At 47.9% G+C, this 23782-nt stretch overlaps 1 protein-coding gene across 2 annotated transcripts in view; it reads left to right on the top strand.

The window, feature by feature from the left end:
• ASMTL (acetylserotonin O-methyltransferase like) overlaps positions 1-23782 on the top strand; it is a 291907-nt gene that overhangs the window by 88208 nt on the left and 179917 nt on the right. For both annotated transcript variants that reach the window (XM_069204555.1, XM_069204554.1), the window contains exons 3-5: positions 1158-1289; positions 16981-17028; positions 17407-17471. In XM_069204555.1, coding sequence (XP_069060656.1) covers positions 1158-1289; positions 16981-17028; positions 17407-17471 — 245 coding nt within the window. The remainder of the gene's footprint in view (positions 1-1157; positions 1290-16980; positions 17029-17406; positions 17472-23782) is intronic.

Raw genomic sequence — 23782 nt, 5'->3', positions numbered from 1 at the left:
GAATATTTGTATATTCCCCTCTATTTTTCTAAAAACAACATCGCTCCATCCATGCGTGAATAGAGGCAAAGTGTTCCCAAGTGCAGCTCGCAGTGTGGTAGGTTGCCAAACAGACAATTATTTACTTTAGGCTGCCTGCCCGTTCTTAAACCCATGAAGTTAACATCAACATTGTTATGAAGGTCACCTGTAGTCTGGGGGGAAGGGGGAAAGGAGGATTCAACCTTCTTCCAGTTCCTCTCTGTGAATTCCAAAGCGATCATCTTCTGAGAAAACCCATGTATGGTTGACTCTTCTTTGTATATTGTAGAGTGCCTCATCACTTCAGGTTGCCGTCTGCTTTCTGTTTCTAGTGGTGAGATGCAAACCTCAAAGGATCAACGGAATTTGCGAGTCCGGAGGAACATGCTGTTGCAGAGCATAAAGCACAACCAACTCCGAAAGGATTCCCCTCCCTCTATTTGCATTGACTTCTTCAGTGCAAAATATCCCTCTTTGCCTTCTTAGCCCTTTCTCTCTTCTTTTGGCTTCAGGATGCTCCGGTAAGCAGTGCCTGACAAGGTATATTCCAGTCTCTTACTCTTTGAGGCCTGCACCTGTGGACCAGGGCTTGCAAGGCAGGGTATAGATTGTTAAATGTGTGTGAAGCTCGACCAGTCATTATGTTGGAGGTCTCAAAAACACTCATTTGGGTGTAACCATATATTTGCTCCAGTGTCTTATTTCCTCCTTCTGGCCTGTCTGCCACATCTACTGTGATGGTGGAGCATCGGTGCAGCCTGCTTTGGTTTACTGCCCACCACCCTCAGACCTAAGCTTCCCTTCCTCCTCTGTAATTTCTCTGGCTGCATCTCCATGCAATGATCAATCAGAAGAAAACCAAGGTGCTTGTGGGTTTTTTGTGTTTTTTTTATTTTTTTAAAGTATCTGAAATGCCCCTGAATGCATTGACAGTTAAAGTTGAATTTACAACAATGTGCCGCTTGCTGAAGCAGATTATACCACTGCAGAACATTTGCAGAGATATACTGATGTTTGACACTGAAACAAAAATATCAGTTATTAAATCTAATCTCCACTGTCATTTCCAACTTTCATCGTTGCCAATGGTCGTTTTTCAGAAATTTCATAGGTTTTTTTTGTTGCCTTTTTTGTAGGGTCTCAGGTTTGAGGTGGTCCCCTCCTGGTTTAAAGAAACCCTTGATAAAACAAGCTTTGCAACCCCGTTTGAATATGCAGTGGAAACCGCAAAACAGAAAGCACTTGAGGTCGCAAGACGGATGCACGAAGTAAGTGAATTAAATATGAATATTGTTTAATGCCTGCTTCAGTTTTGAATGTCTCCATTATTTGTATACTCTTGTGTATTGTAAAGAAGCATGTGTCTGCCAAAGCCCCATTTCCTATAACGAGTCTTTGTTAACTTAAAGTTCTGATTTTGTAAACTTAGAGTAGAGGACAATTAACATTTTCCTAGCTATCATAACAGAAAGTTTCAATTCTATTAAGGATGCAGAGGCAAGGATTATGCTGTACTTCCTTCACTTTTATTATGCCAGCATTAATAACTACAACACATTTATTTTCCCATTAACCACTGGGAAACACAGAATATCAGTCTATCCTATCAACATGCAGTAGCTCCCTTCATATTCCCTTGTTGACTCTCCAGCCTCATCTTTCTTCATGCAATAGAAGCCAGTTTCCAACATCTCTATTCCTGTTTAGACTATTCAGTCCCTGCAAGAAAAGAAACCAATTACATTCATGATACTCTTCTAAGAAACACAATAAGTACATGTTTTACATCCTGATATGAGTACCAACTTAACATTATGTAAAACACCATCGATTCTAACACATGCTGAACCATCCATAACATATCCTGAAGACTGAATACCTGCTTAAAACCAACTTCTCTGCCTATCAGCCAGTCCACGACTACCACTGCAGAGTGGGACAAATGGTTGTCGGCCATAGGGTGGATTTATCCTCACTTTCTTGTCCTTAATAGAATTGCAACTTTTCATTACAATAGCTAGGAATTTTTTATTCTCTTTCAGGACTAGAGGTGAGGGTTATGCTACTTTAAAGCTTATTGACTACTGAAACTGCTATGTTAGAGAATGGTTTAAAATAAAACCATTTAAAAGGTTGAATCTGAGGACCATACTGCTACCTTGAGGCTATCCTCCAGACATGCCCCAAGAGAAAACGCCTTGGAGGTCATAGCTCCTCTAGTATAGTGTGTACCAAACATCTTTGATTCTATGCTGGCCTCTTGAATTGCCCATCTCACCCACATACAAATCGTAGGAGGCAAAACTGCCTTGTGAGGTTTACACATGGCAATAAGTAGCTGTCTTTACCCCGTGGGACAGATTTCCTCAGTTATGGCTTTGCATGCTTTAATACTTCGCACTACACATAACTTGGGAACATCCGCAAAAGCAGGGTATGTAAGAATTAAATTTTGTTTCTCGGAGTATATGGAAAGTGACTCCACCAGTAGTGAATATGCTACCTGTTTTGTCCAGGGCCCAACATCCGACACACATCTGCAATACACAAGGCATAGCACCAAAGCCCGTTCTGCTGATAGCTCCTTTCTGGATAGGTTTTTGTTACTTGGCCACGTAGGAAACATGTTTAGCACCCTGTTAATGTCTCATAACACCAAATACCTCTAAACATTTTCTGGACTAGTGGATATTCACCCATGACCACCAACTGGGACATGATTTATTAAGATTTCTGATTTGAAGAAGTTACCTAGCAAAGCACGTTTTGATGGGTTCAGTATTCATAACTGAAAGGCTTTATCTGCTTATCATCTTGTCAGTGACCGCCACAATAACAATGGTACCATGATGAACAATGATAGTTAGACTAAGAGCACCGGAATCCCCTTGGCAATATCTTTATTTTACTTTTATGTCCTAATTGTCCTCCGTCCAGTTAGATGTTCACACTACAGCCATAGGAAAGGGGAGAAATATCACCAGCCAAAAACTTTTAATTAAGGAAGTTTCTAATCATTTACTGTCTAAAGAAAGTATCACACTGGGATAAGAACTGCCATAAGTAATTAATATAGTCCACAGCTACCCTGTTGACCGTAGTCACCTGCACATTTCTAGATACAACTACATTATTTTTGGCATGTTTTTTCTGCCAGGAACACAACCCATCTTCAAAGGTTAGCTTTGAATTCTAATTACCTGCATAGTGACCACCGTAGCAACGAGGATCTGACACCTGTCCAGTAAGGGTTGAAGTTAAATTTGTTCCACATATCAAAAGTATGAGGGCGATTCCTCTGCTAAGGAAGATTGAAGTCTGAGGAGACAGTAGGACACAAATATCTCATTATTGGCCTGAAAGGAGAAGAGCATTTTTGTAGAAATATGAATTATGCCGCAGAAACATGGAATGGTGAAAAGTGCTCTGGGGCTCTGAGGGACAGAGAGTGACACACTCCTAGCAGGCCATGAATCTCACTGACAGTGTCCCAAGAATGTCCGGATTTAAATATGTCTCTGATTCCAATGCAATGTGCATGAACCTTAAAAGAGCTAGGTTAAAATCGTATCTAGGACTCCCTTCTTTCATGTAGTATCCCCGCTGACAGCTACAATAAAATACCTGCTGCTCACATAAGAACATATACTAGCTAATCTAAATACATTTTGATTGCTGTTAGGTCTATTAATCTTACCACTGCACAGACGATACTCCTACTTGAGGTACGCATCCTGCAGACACATTTAGAGGTCTGGCCCAAGGTCTTGCGTGCATGATTGAAAATGTTAAATGTGTTTTACAACTGTGAGCATCATAAACCTACGTACTGGATCAGGTTTCTTTTTTCTTTTTTGAGTAAGTGCAAGTAATGCCTCAAAAAGTAGTCATAGAAACACTATAAAGTTAATGTAAAGAAGCAAATCAAACAGACCAATTGAAATGCATTTTGGCCTGGGTATTACAATTAATATATTCCACAGCCATTCGTATAAAACAAACGGTCACGTTCATGTTTTGAGGAGCAGTGTGTTCCTTTGTAAAATATATTTGACAAGTTCATGTTCATTGTTGGGCACTTAGGAGTGGTACTCTGTGGTAACTTCACTTTTACAGAATGCATTTCTATTTTGCAAACTGCCCTATGTGCTAATAGAGTGGTTCACAAAACACTGAATAGTAGTGGGCCATAATCTGGTGTTATGCAGCCACAATTACAAAGCTAATAGTGGATGCCCACTTATTTAAGGACAGGTGCTCTACTTCATACATGAGCACTGGTCTTGATCTTTTGGAACAGTACAACAATCACATTGGTAGGCTATTGTTTGGAGGTATCTCTAGCCACTCTTTTACTGTGGTTACAAAACGTAAGTTATTGAGCCCAGTCTTTTATTCACCACTACATAATATGAAGTGGATTCTATAGCTTCAAGACAAGAATTTTCAAAGGCTGCACAGGTCTAGCACATGGAACCATGCTGATGTCCCCTTACAACTCTCCAACAAAGAGACTGCTAGAGGAATCAGAGAGACTGACCCTGCTGAGCTGCATTTCTTATTAATTGTTAAACCATGCCCAAGACAGTTGCTTCCACAGCAGATACTTTAATTCAGTTAGCAGTTAAAGCCTTTATAAACTGATGGGGATCAGTGGTATGAGGAGTGAATGATCATTGTCACCTGGAATCTGCTGTCAACCTAAATGCATGTGACTGAACTGTGTGCATCAGAGAGCAGCCGCCTGTAGAGGAACAGTAGAATAGTCAGTACTTCACTGTTGCCATAACACATGTTTATGTTAGTCTGACAAAGACCAAGGCATATCTTAAATGAGTAGATGTGATTTATAGGGATGGGTGATATGGAGAAGTACTTGATTGCATCCTGCCTGCTATACCAGGCTGTCATGCCTCCAGATGAACCCAATCCCATTACAAATCAAACTGTAGTTCTAGATTATGACACAGGTTTTGTGCAGACTTCTGCTAATTTCCCAAAGGTCAGGATTTACAGTTGGTGAATGATGGCTTGGTCAAATGCCTAGAGATTGAATCAGTATTTTCCAAAGCTTTTGAAATAATGCTCTTGCAAACTGAAATGATGATAGCCTTATCTGACCTTCTGGAAGAAATTCATTGAGGTAATGACCCCCAACGTAAAACGTTTTTGGCAGTGTAGTGCAATACTGTAGGGAAGGCAATGCATCTATTCTCAAGTATCTCATCATCTCATACAAGCTAGATCTTGACTGCTCTACTAAGCTACACCAGAGAATTAAAGAAGCTTGATATGTCAGCTTTGTGTTGCAGACTAAGGCCATCATTACAACCCTAGCATTCGGAGATAAAACGGCGGTAATACGCAAACAGGCTGGCGGCCAAAAAATGGGATCACGACCACGGCGGAAACCGCCATCATAGACGGCCACTTTAGCACTCCGACCTCCAGGGCGTTAGCAACAAACACCACGGCGGTCACCGCCAACAGACAGGCGGAAGACAATGTACCGCCCACTGTATTACGAGAGGCCAATCCGACAGCTTTTCCAGGGAGGTACCACCGACATCAAAACATGGCGGAAACAGTACACTGAAGGGGAACCACTCACCTTTCGACACTCAACAAAGAACCAGGACGCCATGGAGTCCGAACTGCAGGTCCTCCCCATGCTGGTGTATTTACTAATACACCAGGAATTTGAAAGAAGGCGGTGGTGACGACGACGGTGAGTACTGCACCTAGCACAAGGGGAGGGGGGGAGGAAAAAGAGAGTGACACACACACACACAGACGCAACACCTCCACCCCCAACACCATACACACAAACACATGCAACAGCATTACAGATACACCCCGTTACCCCCTGCAAGAACGCAAGGACAAAAGGAATTGAGTTCAAACAGTGATATTTTGGAACATGCAGATATAGCTAACGAATATAAAAAATAGTATATACAAATATTTACAATATGTACAGAAGGCCATACACTGTCCTTTGTAAATGTCCGTGGACCAGTGGCCCAAAAAATATGGGCGATGCCCACACTTGACTCCTGCTTCAAAACAGAGTGAACACTGTAAGGGCTTTAGGTTGAAAAAACACAGGCACCTAAGGGGGATGGGAAATGGGGGGCACTTCAGCCGGAAGATGGTACAATGCCACTGCTCCTCGAGGGGGCAACATGCCCACAGTGATGTCCTGGGCAGTGCAAAGCCACAGACTCTCAAGTGGGTGGTTTGCCCACTGCTTGGTCCTGGGGAGTTCAAAGCCACAGTCTTTCAAGTGGGTGGTTAGCCCACTGCTTGGTCCTGGGGAGTGCAAGGCCACAGTCTCTCAAGTGGGTGGGTTGCCCACTGCTTGGTCCCGGGGAGTGCAAAGCCACAGCCTCTCAAGTGGGTGACATGTTCCACTGGTTCTTGAGGGGGCCTTGTGCCCAGTCTGCTTCATCCTGCCAAGGATTGGGTGAGTGGATGCATCTCTCTACTGGTTCTTGAGGGGGCATTGTGCCCAGTCTGCTTCATCTTGCCAAGGATTGGGTGATGTGCATCTCTCCACTGGTTCTGGAGGTGGCATTGTGCCCAGTGATGCTGCACCTGGGGTGTTGGCAGTTCCCATACCCTCACCTGGGTGTCTGAGTCACAAGATGTGTAGGGAACAGGTAGCATGATACTCCATGGAGGCAGAGCCACACTCCATCCTGCGGCGACTTAGGCTGCAAACTGCTGGTAGTGCCAGTGCTGGTGGTGGTGCCTCAAGTGGTGTGTGCAGGGTCTAGGACGTCTCCTGCAGCCTCGGACGGCTGCCCACTGGGGATGCTGCTGATGTCTGATGTAGTGGCACCAGCTGGGCCTGTGGCAGTGCCTGCGGCGGTATCTGTGGTGGAGATGCTGCTGGTGCTGCCTGTGGTACAGCTGCTTGTAGTAATAGAGGGAGACACCAGGCCATCTCCAGCAGCCTCGGATGGCTGCCCACTGGGGATGATGCTGGTGACTGTCATTGTGGCAGCGGCGGTGCAGGGGTGGTGCAGATGGCGGGGCAGGTGGCAGTGCAGGTGGCTGTCGTTGTGGCAGTGCTTACTGTGGTACAGGTTGCTGGCCTGTCAGGACAAATGGTGGTTTCCAGTCCCTCACCAGGAGGCTCCGAGCCCTGAAGTGACTTGCCCTTGCTTTTGTGTCCCTTCCCCACCTTGGTAGACGCTGCTGGGGCCTTTGCACCGTCCTCTTTTGGTTTGGATGAGGCCTTGCTGGTTGGGTGGTGCGTCTTTTCTGTGCTGCATGCCGACCCCTTCTTAACCTTGGCAAGTGGTGGAATCGGGTGGTCTTTAGCATCGGTAGATGGCACACTGCCAGCCCTGATGGGTGCCCCCTTTGATCCTCTGGGACTTGCAGGGACCACAGAGGACGCCGACTTGGTGGCTGAGGTGCTGGCCTGGGATCTAGACATCCTGGCCTAGGGGAAGGGGGGGTGAGGAGGGGAGGCGTAGGGAAGAGGTCAATGTTAGCCAGCAAAAGTTTTTTTTGACACACTGGGATGGGAAGATGGAGGGGGTGTGGGAGTGGAGGAAGAGGTAGTGGTTGTAGGAGGTGTACGTCTGCTGAGTTTGGTTGAAGGTGCATGGGCTGGAGGCTGTTGTGAGGTGGATGGCTGTTGAGTGGGTGTGTGCCTGCATTTGTGTACTTTGGGAGGAGGGCTCACAGACACACTGGGAGAGGACACAGGGGACCTGTGCATGGTTGTAGGGGTGGTGATTGCTTGTGAGGGGTGTGTTGTGATGGGCGTCCTGTGATGGAGGCAGTAGCTGATGATGTAGTGTATGCAGGTGTGAGTGGAGACGCTACTGGGAGGGAGGTGGACGAAGAGGAGGAGGGGGACACAGTGGAGGAAGTGGATGTTGGTATGTGTGCATGGGTATGGTGCTTGTGTGAGTGCCTGTGTGATGTGTGGTGCTTATTTTTTCCTGAGCCACTTTTGTGTGTTGATGTGTGTGCATGCTGGTCTGAAGGTGTGCTTGGGATAGGGTGAGTTTGAGGGGATTGGATCTGGGTAGTGGAAGTTGGAGCGGGGAGGCTGGACACAGGGACAATGGCTGCCATCAATGCTGAGGCCAGAGCCTGAAATGCTCTCTGTTGGGCCGCCACACCAGAATGAATGCCCTCCAGGTATGCATTTGTTTGTTGCAAATGCCTCTCGACACCCTGGATGGCATTCAGAATGGTTGACTGCCCAACAGTGAGGGATCTCAGGAGGTCAATAGCCTCCTCACTGAGGGCAGCAGGGCTGACTGGGGCAGGGCCTGAGGTGCCTGGGGTGAAGGAGATGCCCACCCTCCTGGGTGACCTGGCACGGGAAACAAGCTGAGGGGCTGCTGGGAGGGCGGTGCTTGGTGGGGGGGGGGAGGGGGTGGCAGCTGTACCTGTTGTTGGGGTGGGCACAGAGGTGTCCGCCAGGGAGCTTCCATCGGAGGAGGAGTCTCTGTCACTGGTATCACCTCCTGTCCCCGTCGTGGAGCTCCCCTCGCTCTCCGTCCCACTGGTGCCTTCACCCTCAGTGGATTCGCCCTCATGGGCCATGTGGGATGCAGCTCCCTCCATTGCCGGTGCCTCTGCTCCTCTGCCAGATGATGCTAATTCACACAAGGACAGGGTGACAAAACAAGAAGGGGGGGGGGAGAGACAGAGGATACACATGGTCAGTGCCAGCAAAACCACTACAGTTGGCATACACAACACACACTGAGCTGCCCCATGCACTAGGCCATGCCCAACCACTCACTAAGGTAGTCACCAGCCCATGGGGTACAACGCCTAACGCCAGCATCTGCACACATGACACCCACAGGACCCTGCCCAGTAGTAGTAGGCCACTTGTACCATTGGGGTAGGGGTGCTTCAGAGCCTGCAAACAAGGGACCTACCCTGCCATGATCGCCCTGGCCTAGGGGCACCCCCAGCCCCCACCCCTCCCCAGCTAGTTTCTAAGGCGAGCAAAGTCAGCTTTCTGAAACTGTACTCACCCCCTTGTGGCTGCTGTGATGCCCTCAAGCATCCATCCAACTCCGGATAGGCCACCACCAGGATGCGGAACATCAGGGGGGGTCATGGTGCGATGGGCACCCCTTCCACGTTGGGAGGCCAGCCCCAGCAGACCTCCGCCGTCTTCTTGGTCCAGCGGCGCAGGTCCTCCCATCTTTATGGGCACTGGGTGCTCCGCCTGTGATAGACCCCAGGGTCCGCACCTCCTTGCCGATGGCACGCCAAAGACACTTTTTCTGGTGGGTGCTGACCTAAAGGGAAAAGACAGCGGAAAATGTTATTACTCACCCGTCCGGACTGCCATACTCATTGCCCACCAGTTCCCACCCATGCCCTGACGCACATACAGTGACCGCCTCTCATGCAGCATTCAGGCCAGGACGCCTTAGCACCCCACAACATGTGGCTTACATCCACACCACTCCAAACAGGCATTGACCATGCATCATGCTCACAGTGTACTCACCTGTTTGTCTGGAGGACAGTAAAGTAACATGTACTGGGGGAGGACCCCATCCACCAGTTTCTCCAACTCCTCCGCAGTGAAGGCAGGGGCCCTTTCCCCAGACACTCAAGCCATTGTCGCTTCCAGACTCAGGTCACAGCAGCACTTGCAGTGTAGGTCCTCTCCTGTTGATGGTCAGGTAGCAAGTGAGAGAATAGGTAGAAAATGGCGCTCACGTCCATGGTGGTACGTACCGTCACTGCCTGGGTACATCGCCATTGGCTCCTAGGATCCATAGGGCCCAATGATAACCAATACGGATTTGTGCAGCGGTCATCGACCGCCTAACGCGACACAGCACAACGCCAGCACAGTTTCCTCATTTCCCCTTGTCCCTCCTCACAGGTCAGGCAGCCGCCATTTCAGGGGGGCACATGGCATGGCACCTAAATGCGTCACAGCACATATTGGCACATATACTAACTCTCGAATTCACACACTGCTTCTGTGACATTAATTCAAACACAGTTGTGCTATCTATGTGGTAAATGATCTTCTGCTCACTGTTCTCCTCCATAGGCTACAACCGCTGAGGCAGATGATGAGATGGCGGCATTCTCCGGTATACAGACCCCTGGTGGACCTGTTGACAATGGAGGACAGACACATTATCATCACATATAGAATTGATTGTGCCACAGTCCAAGAACTGTGTGCCCAATTGGAGCCAGACCTGATATCAGGGATCCGCCAGCCCACAGGAATCCCCCATCTAGTGCAGGTCCTGTCAGTGCTCCATTTCCTGGCAAGTGGCTCATTTCAAACAACAGTGGCCATGGCACCAGGGATGTCTCAGCCAATGTTCTCCAATGTGTTGACCAGAGTGTTGTCTGCCCTGCTGAAACACATGTGCAGCTACATCGTGGTCCCCAGGTGGAGGATTTGACCACCGTGAAAGCTGACTTCTGTGCCCTGGGACATATCCCCAACATCATTGGTGCCATTGATGGTACACATGTGGCATTTGCCCCTCCCCCATGCAGAAATTTACAGGTGTACAGGAATAAAAAAAGCTATCATTCGATGAATGTGCAAAAGGTGTGTTTGGCGGACCAGTACATCCCCCATGTGAATGCCAAATATCCTGGCTCTGTGCATGACGCCTATATCTTGAGGAATAGCAGCATCCCTTATGTGATGGGCCAACTCCAGAGGCACCGGGTGTGGCTAATAGGTGAGCCCAAGGTCCCCACCCAGTATAAGTAGGTTTCTGGGTATGGGGTTGTCCCGAAGGGTTAGTGTGTGTCTAACAGTTGTCCCTCGATATTTACAGGTGACTCAAGTTACCCCAACCTCTCATGGCTACTGACCCCAGTGAGGAATCCCAGGACAAGGGAAGAGGAATGTAACAGTGAGGCACGTGGGCGAACAAGGAGGATTAATGAGAGGACCTTCGGCCTACTGAAGGCCAGGTTCTGGTGCCTCTATCTGACTGGTGGATCCCTGTACTGCTCACCCAAGAAGGTGTGCCAGATCATCGTGGCATGCTGTATGTTGCACAACCTGGCCTTGAGACGCCAGGTGCCTTTTCTGCTGGAGAATGAGCCTGGTGATGGTCTTGTGGCAGCGGTGGAGCCTGTCGACAGTGAGGAAGAGGAGGCAGATGAAGAAGATGTGGACAACAGAACAAACACTATACAGCAGTACTTCCAGTGACACACATATGAGACTGTAACTCCTCTTCATATTTCAGTATACCTTTGGACATTGTACATGGCAGCCTCTTACCCTCTGTCTATGGCCACTGACTGTTCCCTTTGGATTTCCTTTTTTCAGATCCGTGTACCCCATTCTGGCTCCTGCTATGTGTACTGCTGCCCACCAACTGTATAATTCAATGAACACAGACGTTGCAATGCTTTGAGACTGTATCAAGAATACATCTTTCCAATCATTACACTGACTCCAGTAAGGTTTATATTTCAATGGTGTTTATTTTTTGTGCTAAATAGTATGGGGGTACGTGCAAGGGGCTGGGGTAATGGAGGAAGGTCCAGGGTAGAGACCAGTGTCTTGGTATCACAGGTGCATTGTCCAATGGGCCATAGGAAGGGGAGTAATGGCAGTTCAAGGTGGACAGATTGACAAAGTGGGACAGAAGGGTGACAATCAGGAGAGCCCTATTTCCTGGCGGGGGTCTTTGCAATGTTCTCTCTCTTCTGCCTGGATTGCATGGACCGTTTGCGGGGTGGTTCTCCTGCTGCAGGGGTTGGGGTGCTGGTGGCCTGTTGGTCCTGTGGCTGTGCCTTCTGTCCACTAGCACCGGTGGAGGTGGAAGGCTGTTCCTTGGTTTGGCTAGTGTCAGGGGCCCTTTGTTGTGCCACTGCCTCCCTGATGGTCTTGCCCATGTCAGCCAGCAACCCTGCTATGGTGACCAGGATGGTGTCCTGTGCCTCTGTCCCCTCAACCGTGTGCCCACTGCCACTGACCCCAGGTCCCTGTTCGTCCTGTGTTAGTGGGGTTGCCTTGGGTCCCTGTAGTGGTGGACACACTGCTGATTGACATGTCCTGGGGACAGAGGTATGGGCCCGCTGGGTGGGTGCTGTGCTGGTGTTTCCTGAGGGGGGAGGCTCTGTGGTGGGTTGGGACTGTGTCCAGAGGTCCCTGATGGGCCAGGATGGTCATCGTGATCCAGGCGTGCAGAGCTGCTGTCATCACTGTGGGCCTCTTCCGTGGGGAGACTGGATGTTGGTGGCACCTCCTCTCCGGTGACGTTGGGTAGGGGTCCTGTTGGGATGCAAATGCATTGTTATTGTATCTGTGTGTGCCATCTTGTGCAATGGGTGTGTTTCCCTTGTATAATTGTGCTTTGCCTGTCCCCTTGGCCTTGTGCGATTGCTGATTGTGTGGGCTGGGTGAGTCTCTCTACTGGGCATGCTGTGGTGATGGGTGTCCATGCAGGGCTGTGATAGGTGTTGATGCATTGTTGTTGCATGCAGGGCTTGGTATTGGGATGTGTGGGTTGTGATGGTGGGGTATATGTGAGGTGATGGAGTGAGGGTATGTGATGGCATGCAGGTAGGGGGGGTGAAAGTAGTGAAAAGTTGACTTACCAGAGTCTAGTCCTCCTGCTACTCGTGCGAGGCCCTCAGAATGCATGAACGCCAAGACTTGCTCCTCCCATATTGTTAGTTGTGATGGAGGAGGTGGGGGTCCACCGCCAGACCTCTGTACAGCAATCTGGTGTCTTGAAACCACAGAATGCATCTTCCCCCGTAGGTCGTTCCACCTCTTCCTGATGTCATCCCTGGTTCTTGGATGCTGTCCCACGGCTTTGACACTGTCCATGATCCTCCGCTATAGCTCCATCTTCCTTGCAGTGGAGGTCTGCTGCACCTGTGATCTGAATAGCTGTGTCTCTGCCCGGATGATTTCTTCCACCATGACCCTTAGCTCCTCGTCAGAAGACCTGGAGTGTCTTTGGGGTGCCATGGATGTGTTGTGAGTGATATGTGTTGGGGTGTATACTGTGATGTGCGTGGATGGTGTATGCATGATGGTGTTCTGTGCCTCTGATTGAGTGTGTACTCTTTGCTTGTCTCTGTGTGCTTGGTCTCTTTTTTTTCATTGTAAGGGTTTGTAGGTAGTGTGGGTGTGTGTTTTATAGTGGTGGGTGTGGTGTGTGTATGTGTGTCAGGTGTGTGTATTTTAATTTGTCCAATGTGGTGTAGTTTGGTAGCTGTGTATATTTTGAGCGCAGTGGTGTGTACCGCCAATGGTTTACTGTGGTTGAAAGAACGTCGCGTTGATTTGTGGGTCGTGATATTGTGGGCGTTTTCCTGTTGGTGTGACGGTGTGGGTTTTGCTATCGCCAGTTTATCTCTGACCTTTGGCCTCACGGACTTGTGTGGGTGTCTGTATTGTGGCGGTATTCTCTGTGTGGGTCATAATACCCGTGGCAGATCGCTGCCGTGGGCACGGTTTCTTGGCGTCCGTCGGCACGGCGGTAAGTGGGATTTACCGCCTGGGTTGTAATGAGGGCCTAAATATCTTACGTCTTTGTGGAGATTACTTGCAATATATTCTTTTATATTGTTACCTGGTCTCCACATTGGCAAGGTTCATTGAAAAGACTTGACTGAATTGCATTTGATATGGTACGTAGTGAGCTGTTGTATGTTTTTTTACTTTGCCTTTTACAAACAATTATGCTACATCTGACAATATTCCAAACCCCAAAACACAACTAAGTCCACACTGAGCCACTTAGCATGTGGCCATTATTAACTGTTGTTTTACTCCTAAACATCTTTGTTCAGTCTATTTTTCATTTTGAATTACAGATTTGGTCAAAGATGATAAACCTTAATTTGCCAGATTTTAAATGATGTTCCCTCCTACCCAAACCCCATTTTCTAAGCTTTGCCATGGTAATTTTTTATATGTTACATCAAACAACCTTTCTAAGATAACTATGCTTGACTTCTCACTTCTCAGCTGAAATCTTGGAAGCTGTCTCCTAGCCAGAATAAGTACCAAATAAATCAGTGTCCATGCTTGATATCTTTTTTTAGGTATGAATCCCAGTATGCATACTTTATCAGACAATAAAATTGATTATAAATGTGGCTTTTCAGGGCCATATGCCGATAAAAGATTTCCATTCCATTGATTCTAGGCACTATTCCATCTACATGCTGTCATAATGCTTTAGTGCCTTAGGTGTGTACACTGTATGGAGCAATCTAAACAGGATCAAATTTATGTTTAGCTTTGCTTGATACTTAATCAATTAACACCACATAGCATTGCGCATCACTTTGTACAAGCCAAATATCTGTGCCTTACATTTCATTTAAGTTAGTGAGTTTGCTTCTGGAGGGATACTATTTAAATGTATCACCCATTCTCTACTGTGTGTAATAGCCTTTCTGACACTGCACTATACTAGCTAATATATGCATTGTTTGGGCATATACAAAGAAAACATGTAATTCCGACATGCTGTCAAAATCAAATTGTGGGCTATTTTTAAATTGTATTGTCATGTTCCTCTTATAAAATTCTATGAAACCTTTCAAACTGAAATAAATTGTATTTGCCCTTATGTAAAAAGCTAAGATTTCATAAGTTAAAGAATACAGGGAGTCATGAGGGATTTTTACAACAAAAGGCTTTCCAAGATCTCTAATCTCAGGATATTTGTTCAGTTTTCCTTAATTTGTCTAGTGATCTTATCTGCCAAGATATACTAATGTGTAATGCGTGTAAGATAATAAAATGTATTAAGCAGATTAATTCTCTGTAGCTGTAACTTACGTTGGTTATTCAAAGTAATGGTGATACATATACATGATGGTCATTGTTGTGTTTCTTTATTTAATCTTTGGTTGATTTTTACTAATTTCTGCTGGAACACTTTTCTGGTCTAAAATGAGACATTTGTTTCAAGGTTGGCATGCAAATTATAGTCTGCCATACTCTGCAAAAATGCTCCTACAAAACAGACATACTTATCTCTAAAATGGATTAACAAGTGTCCATTAGTACCGTACATTTACTAATAGATAAAATATACTTATTTGGAATGTCACATTTTCTATTAAACCGATTTGGTTGCACAGATTATATGCTCTTCACGTGATGTTTTTGGGGTAAATCATCGTGTTGTGGAGATATTAAGTTATCATATATGCTTTGTAAGTTTAAGAGGAGTTGATCATTTTGTTATTGTTAGCATGGTTCCTTTGCTCACTATATGTGTGAATATTTCTGCTATTTACATAGAGAGAACCTAATCCAAAGGCTTATTCTTCAAGAATTTGTTTTACAGTTTTCTAGCGAAAATGTAACATGCTTATATCAAAATTAATAATTGGTTTGGACAAAAGCATGCAATGTCCTCTAATAACGCATATAGAATATATCTTTCTGAAACCCTTCTTAATTATTTCTTAACAGATGATGGCTTCCGTATGACAACACACACAGTCATTTTTTGGGAGAATAGCTATATGGCTTAAGTCTTCCTCACTATGGCTTACTTGATGTATAACTTTCAGCCTGTTGTCCCTCAGGAGCAGCACCAATGCCTTAACCCGGTTTATATTTATTGCGCATTGGTGAAGTGGTCGGTACCAACTGTTGACTCCCTTCTGTTGTGTTCTGCTCTTATTGTTTGATCTCTTGTGATTGCTACCTGTCTTGTATTACGATTCTCTGTCTACTGCTACGATCTTAGCAACATTAACAATAAGAACCCTGTAGCCATTAGTCTGCTTGAAATTATCATTCTTAACTGGATACATGAGTAAAAGGTTCATGCTGTGTATCACTCTGATCTAGACTGCGCCCTCATCAATTTACATCACAAAACACATGTGAAACTAATTTTAAATCAATGTAAATATTATAGCAGAAAAATCTTGCTACTTGTTAACGCATACAAAAAATACTTAAATGAAGACGAAAATCATCTGTCTAGAATCTCCTCCTTGTAGCCAGACTTCAGAATTAAGAAAAACAGCATTCCCCACTGTAGGAAGATGCTTCCAGTCTACCCAGCTCTTATATTAAGGTGCCAAAAGCACCATTCTGGGTCAGACAGTGATACCAATATTCGACATCAAGCTGAGGCTTTAATAATTCCATCCTTTCACCATTCCTAGGTCATTTTTTGTCCTGATGAGACCCTAGTATCCAGCATGAGGGTCGAAACGCTGTCGACATGTTAATCAGACAAGACCTCTTCGATTATGTTTTGAATTAGCAATCAATGTATTGACAAACATAATTTAAAACTTAGTAAGAGGCTGTCTTTGTGAGATACACCAAAGATCACAGAACTATAAATGATTTCTTTATTGCTTTATGTTTGGTGTTTTTTTTCTCACTTGGGGATCACTTTTTTCAACTGTCACTCTTTGTTTATTTTCCCTAAAGTATGATTATAAAAATGATTCACCATTATGTGCTGATGCAGCTTCCAAAACATTAAAAACAAGTTTTTCACATATGAGATGGTACTGGATTTAGTGGAGCTTTTTTGAAAGATTCTAGACATATGATTTTCATCTTCATTTAAGAATTTTATGTATGAGTTAACCAGTAGCAAGATTTTTCTGCTATAATATTTACATTGATTGAAAATGAGTTTCCAGTGGATATGTGTTTTGTGATGATTTTACCCAGGTTCACGTGGACATTCTGGATTGCTCTTGTATTTGTTTAGTGCTTCATCAATTTACAGCCCTCTGTGGGTTGTCAGATATACTCTGACAGATAATGGGTCAAAGAGGCAGTTCTAAAAGAAATACTTTTTAAAACAATATCCTTCACGTTAATACCTCCTTCCGGTGTGAACAACACAACAGCAAGCCGATGATGGATACATTGCAGTTGCATCAGCTTAAATTTAGACTGCTTCAAAGTTAACAGTTAAGCTGATTTAATCGTAAATATGTTTTTGATGTTTGCAGAAACACCATAAAACTCCTGATATCGTCATAGGTGCAGATACCATTGTGGTAAGTGATGAGCAAAGCTTTATTGCATAGGCAATTCCACCTTGCAGCTGTGGGTGGGTTTTTAAATCCAATTGGGTGTTAAACTGATGCATTGATTTCTCAGTTCATTGTTAGACATTTGGTAGTACCTGTCTTCTGTTACTTATTAATGAACACTTGCTATTTCCATGGTGTTAATAGAATATATTTCCCTTTGATGTGGTGAATCTAAAATATTGCATTTCTCTTTTTTGGTCCCATATTTTCCATTCTTGTATTAGTGTTTCTTAAGACAATTAGAAGAGTGTCTTTATTAGAGAAAAACTCAATAAGTAGTTAAGGTTTTGGATAGAAAATGTTTAGGAAAAAAGTACTATGAATTTTTTCATTTTATTTCAGACTTTGGAAGGAGCCATTCTAGAAAAGCCAGTAGACAAGCAAGATGCGTATAACATGCTTTCGCGGTTGGTAATCTAAAGATTGCTTTAACAAGACCCAACTATTTGTTTCTTGTCAGCATTGCAGTAGAATTTTAAAAACGTATCTGTAACCTTGCACTTCATCTTTTCTCAACCAAAACTGTTTTCACAACACCTTTCATTGTACACACTATAATATCTTACAGGCATTATTAAATATAACATTAATACCTTTTAATAAACTGCAACGTCAAAGGCATTATAAAGACTAGCTATTTTCTTTGTAACTCACTAATGCAGAGTAAGTAAAGACGCTATTGAAATAATGACAAGAAAAGAAAATGTCAGACAAAGAAAAGGGAAAAAAGAATCTGTGTGCACTTATTGTAGGATGTGTTAAGTACATTTTAAATTCCAGTCTATCCACCGTTCCCAGGTTAAGCACCTCAAGAAGAGGTTCAACTTTTTAAAAAACAGAATGGTGAGCTGTTGTCTTTTCCTTGGCAGAGAACTTTTTGCTAATGACGTTCAGCAGCTACCAGATCATCTAAAAAGTAGAAACAAAAAAGAGCAGCACCTGACTCCAGTGGGCATTGAGGTGTGGAAAAATGCTACTTAAAACCCCCACACTTTCAAATCAAATCAAATCATTAACATTTATAAAGCGCGCTACTCACCCGTGCGGGTCTCAAGGCGCTAGGGGGAAGGGGTTACTGCTGCTCGAAGAGCCAGGTCTTGAGTAGTCTCCGGAATGCGGGGTGGTCCTGGGTGGTCCTGAGGATGGTGGGGAGGGTGTTCCAAGTCTTGGCCGCCAGGTAGGAGAAGGACCTCCCACCCGCCGTGGAGCGGCGGATGCGAGGGACCGCGGCGAGAGCGAGGCTGGTGGAGCGGAGAAGACGGGTGGGAGCGTAGAAGCTGAGGCGGCGGTTGAGGTATTCTGGTCCCTTGTTGTGGAGGGCTTTGTGTGCGTGGGTGAGAAGACGGAAGGTGATCCTTTTGCTGACGGGAAGCCAGTGCAGGTGTCTCAGGTGTGCGGAGATGTGGCTGTTGCGGGGTATGTTGAGGATGAGGCGGGCGGAGGCGTTTGGAATTCGTTGCAGACGTTTCTGGAGTTTAGCAGTGGTTCCTGCGTATAGGGTGTTGCCGTAGTCCAGGCGGCTCGTGACGAGGGCGTGGGTCACGGTCTTTCTGGTGTCGGCGGGGATCCAACGGAAGATCTTTCGGAGCATGCGGAGGGTGAGGAAGCCGGAGGATGATACGGCGTTGACTTGTTTGGTCATGGTGAGAAGTGGGTCCAAGATGAAGCCGAGGTTGCGTGCGTGGTCTGAGGGGGTCGGTGCGGTGCCAAGGGCCGTGGGCCACCAGGAGTCGTCCCAGGCAGTCGGGGTGTTACCGAGGATGAGGACTTCCGTTTTGTCTGAGTTCAGTTTCAGGCGGCTGAGTTTCATCCAATCTGCGACGTCTTTCATTCCATCTTGCAGGTTGATCTTGGCGCTGGTGGGGTCCTTGGTGAGGGAAAGTATCAGTTGAGTGTCGTTGGCGTAGGAGGTGATGGTGATGCTGTGTTTGCATACGATGTCGGCGAGGGGGCTCATGTAGACATTGAAGAGTGTCGGGCTGAGCGAGGAGCCTTGTGGGACGCCGCAAATGATCTCGGTGGGGTCTGAGCGAAAAGGTGGGAGGTAGACTCTTTGGGAGCGGTTGGAGAGGAAGGAGGTGATCCAGTCCAGGGCTTGGCCTTGGATCCCGGTGGAGCGGAGGCGGGTTATTAGGGTGCGGTGACAGACGGTGTCGAAGGCAGCCGAGAGGTCGAGGAGGATGAGGGCGACTGTTTCTCCATTGTCAATCAGGGTTCTGATGTAGTCTGTGACTGAGATGAGGGCGGTTTCTGTGCTGTGGTTGGCTCGGAATCCGGACTGAGAGCGGTCGAGAAGGTTGTTGTCTTCAAGGAAGTTGGTAAGCTGTTTGTTGACAGTCTTCTCTATGACTTTGGCGGGGAAGGGGAGGAGCGAGATGGAGCGGAAGGTCGGTAATCTTACGATGGAAGAAGGTGGCGAGGGAGTTGCAAAGGTCTTGTGAGGGTGTGATGGCGTTGGGGTTGGAGAGCTCTTTTACGATGTTGAAGAGTTCTCTGCTGTTGTGGCTGTTTTTGTCCAGTCTGTCTGTGAAGAAATTCCTTTTGGCGGCGCGGATCAGGTGATGGTGTTCGCGGGTAGCGTTCTTGAGGGCAGTCATGTTATCTGCGGTGTGGTCCTTACGCCAGGCTTTCTCGAGGGTGCGACAGGTTTTCTTTGATTCCTTAAGGGTGTCAGAGAACCAGAGAGGTTTTTTGGTGTTGGTCTGTCTTGGGAGGCGTCTGAGGGGAGCGAGGTTGTCTGCGCAGTTGGTGCTCCAGTTCGTGAGGCTGAGGGCTGCGTCGTTGGGGTCGGCGGAGAAGGTGGGTTGGTTGTCAATGAGAGTGGCGAGAAGCTGTTCTTCGGGGATTTTGTTCCACTGTCGACGTGGGATGGGTTGTGTGCGGAGGTGGCGAGTTTCGCGTCAGAAGGTGAAGTGGACACATCTGTGGTCGGTCCAGTGTAGAGCGGAGGAGTGGCTGAAGGATACGTGTTTGCTGGCGGAGAAGATGGGGTCGAGCGTGTGTCCGGCGATGCGGGTGGGGGTGTTCACCAGTTGCTTGAGGCCGAGGTTGTCGTGCAGGGCGGTGGTGTTGGGGTCGTTGTTCTGTTCCAGATGGAAGTTGAGGTCGCCGAGGAAGATGTAGTCCGGCGAGGCGAGGGCGTGCGGGGAGATGAAGTCGGTGATGGAGTCGCTGAAGAGGGCGCGCGGTCCGGGGGGACGGTAGATGAGGGATCCTCTGAGGGTGGTCCTGGGGTCTGTGCAGATCTGGAAGTACAGGTGTTCGGCGGCGAGGGGGGTGTCTTCGGTGGAGGTGGTGACGTTGATGGAGTCTTTGAAGACGATGGCGATTCCTCCTCCTACTTGGTTGGTGCGGTCTTTTCTGGAAATCTTGTAGCCTTCGGGGATGGCTATGGCGATGTCGGGGGCCGAGGAGGCGTTCATCCAGGTCTCAGTGATGAAGGCGAAGTCTGGTGCGATGGAGTCCAGGAGGTCCCAGAGTTCAACGGCGTGCTTGTGGACGGATCGTGCATTGATCAGGATGCATTTGAGGTGATTGATGGCACGTGGGCTGGCGGTCGTGGTGGTTTCGGGGTGGAAGGTAAGTTTGCAGGTGTGACATACGAAGGGTCCGTGGGTACGTTTCGGGTTGGCTTGGAAGCAGGTGCTGGAGCGCCCCGGGTTGATGGCGTGGAGGGTGATGGGGTCGTAGCGGTGCAGCGGGGTTTGGGAGTGCCGGGGGCCAGGGGTCGTGGCGCTGGGCGCGGGCCAGGCGCGGACGGGCGCAGTCGGGCTTGCCTTTGGCGTGCCTTCGGCGCGCCAGCGGCGCGTCCGCCATAAGAGGGATGAGGGGGGGGAGGGGTCAGCCAGGGGCAGGGGACGGGAGTGGGGCGACGAATGGGAGCTGGGGGGGCGGGGGCGTGCAGGAGGTGGCGGCGGGAAAGTGGAGGGAGGGGGGACAGGTAGAGGGGCGAAAAGATGGGGGCGGGGGGGTTAAGGGTGTCGGGGAGTTAGGAAGAAAGTTAGGAAGGAAGATAGGGGAGGGGGGGTTACAGAGGTGGAGGTGAGTGAGGGAGAGAGATAGAAGGGTAGAAAGATAGGAAGATAGGGGGGTTACAGCGGAGGTGGCGAGTGAGAGAGATAGAAAGATAGGAAGATAAGGGGGTGGCGAGTGAGGGAGGTCAGAGAGACGAGTCAGGAGCAGGAGGGCAGACGAGGGAAGATCCAAGAAGAAGAGGAGCAGAAGAGCAGAAGAGAGGAGATCACAGAAGAAGGTAAAGAAGAAGAGGAGCAGAAGAGCAGAAGAGAGGAGATCACAGAAGAAGGTAAAGAAGAAGAGGAGCAGAAGAGCAGAAGAGAGAAGATCACAGAAGAAGGTAAAGAAGAAGAGGAGCAGAAGAGCAGAAGAGAGGAGATCACAGAAGAAGGTAAAGAAGAAGAGGAGCAGAAGAGCAGCAGAGAGAAGAGCCAAGAGGGCGGTGAGGAAGAAGAGGAGCAGAAGAGAGGAGATCACAGAAGAAGGTAAAGAAGAAGAGGAGCGACGAGCAGCAGAGAGAAGAGCCAAGAAGACGGTGAAGAAGAAGAGGAGCAGAGGAGAGAAGAGCCTAGAAGAAGGATTCAGAAGAAGAGAGCACACGCAGGTCGCGGTGCAGAAGAGAGAGAAAGAAGCACACAGAAGAAGAATACAGATGAAGACAGAAGAAAGAACACTCAGGACGGGGTGCAGGGAAGAAAGAAGAATACAGATGAAGAGCACAGAGGAAGATCAAAGATGAAGAAAAGAAGCAGGAGAGGAGGTGAGTAGCGCGGAGCAGGGCGAGGGGCTGGGCGGTACTTACAGTGATTTCGCTGGGCTTGCTAGGAGGTCTCAGGAGCCTGGGCTGGTGGAGCTGCAGCGGAAGGGGGAGCGACCTACCCTTGGGTCAAGGGTCGCTAGCTCTGTCGCGCAGCGGCCGCCATAAGAGGGAGGAGGGGGGGAGGGGTCATCTGGGGGCGGGGGACGGGAGTGGGGCGACGAATGGGAGCTGGGGGGGCGGGGGCGTGCAGGAGGTGGCGGCGGGAAAGCGGAGGGAGGGGGGACAGGTAGAGGGGAGAAAAGATGGGGGAGGGGGGGTTAAGGGTGGCGGGGAGTTAGGAAGAAAGTTAGGAAGAAAGATAGGAAGATAGGGGAGGGGGGGTTACAGAGGTGGAGGTGAGTGAGGGAGAGAGAGAGATAGAAGGGTAGAAAGATAGGAAGATAGGGGGGTTACAGAGGGGGTGGCGAGTGAGGGAGGTCAGAGAGACGAGTCAGGAGCAGGAGGGCAGACGAGGGAAGATCCAAGAAGAAGAGGAGCAGAAGAGAGAAGATCACAGAAGAAGGTAAAGAAGAAGAGGAGCAGAAGAGAGGAGATCACAGAAGAAGGTAAAGAAGAAGAGGAGCAGAAGAGCAGCAGAGAGAAGAGCCAAGAGGACGGTGAGGAAGAAGAAGAGCAGAAGAGAGGAGATCACAGAAGAAGGTAAAGAAGAAGAGGAGCGACGAGCAGCAGAGAGAAGAGCCAAGAAGATGGTGAAGAAGAAGAGGAGCAGAGGAGAGAAGAGCCTAGAAGAAGGACACAGAAGAAGAGAGCACACGCAGGTCGCGGTGCAGAAGAGAGAGAAAGAAGCACACAGAAGAAGAATACAGATGAAGACAGAAGAAAGAACACGCAGGACGGGGTGCAGGGAAGAAAGAAGAATACAGATGAAGAATACAGATGAAGATCAAAGATGAAGAAAAGAAGCAGGAGAGGAGGTGAGTAGCGCGGGGCAGGGCGAGGGGCTGGGCGGTGGGGGGGTGTACTTACTGTGATTTCGCTGGGCTTGCTAGGAGGTCTCAGGAGCCTGGGCTGGTGGAGCTGCAGCGGCAGGGGGAGCGACCTACCCTTGGGTCAAGGGTCGCTAGCTCTGTCGCGCAGCGGCCGCCATAAGAGGGAGGAGGAGGGGGGGGAGGGGTCAGCTGGGGGCGGGGGACGGGAGTGGGGCGACGAATGGGAGCTGGGGGGGCGGGGGCGTGCAGGAGGTGGCGGCGGGAGAGGGGAGGGAGGGGGGACAGATAGAGGGGAGAAAAGATGGGGGAGGGGGGTTAAGGGTGGTGGGGAGTTAGGAAGAAAGTTAGGAAGAAAGATAGGAAGATAGGGGAGGGGGTTACAGAGGTGGAGGTGAGTGAGGGAGAGAGATAGAAGGGTAGAAAGATAGGAAGATAGGGGGGTTACAGAGGGGGTGGCGAGTGAGGGAGGTCAGAGAGACGAGTCAGGAGCAGGAGGGCAGACGAGGGAAGATCCAAGAAGAAGAGGAGCAGAAGAGAGAAGATCACAGAAGAAGGTAAAGAAGAAGAGGAGCAGAAGAGAGGAGATCACAGAAGAAGGTAAAGAAGAAGAGGAGCAGAAGAGAGAAGATCACAGAAGAAGGTAAAGAAGAAGAGGAGCAGAAGAGCAGAAGAGAGGAGATCACAGAAGAAGGTAAAGAAGAAGAGCAGAAGAGAGGAGATCACAGAAGAAGGTAAAGAAGAAGAGGAGCAGAAGAGAGAAGATCAAAGAAGAAGGTAAAGAAGAAGAAGAGCAGAAGAGAGGAGATCACAGAAGAAGGTAAAGAAGAAGAGGAGCAGAAGAGCAGAAGAGAGAAGATCACAGAAGAAGGTAAAGAAGAAGAGGAGCAGAAGAGAGGAGATCACAGAAGAAGGTAAAGAAGGAGAGGAGCAGAAGAGCAGAAGAGAGGAGATCACA

Source organism: Pleurodeles waltl, chromosome 8, assembly GCF_031143425.1.
Source record: "Pleurodeles waltl isolate 20211129_DDA chromosome 8, aPleWal1.hap1.20221129, whole genome shotgun sequence".
NCBI classification, from domain to species: domain Eukaryota; kingdom Metazoa; phylum Chordata; class Amphibia; order Caudata; family Salamandridae; genus Pleurodeles; species Pleurodeles waltl.
Note: the sequence above shows the minus strand (reverse complement) of the source record. Positions and strands in the feature narration are given on the sequence as shown.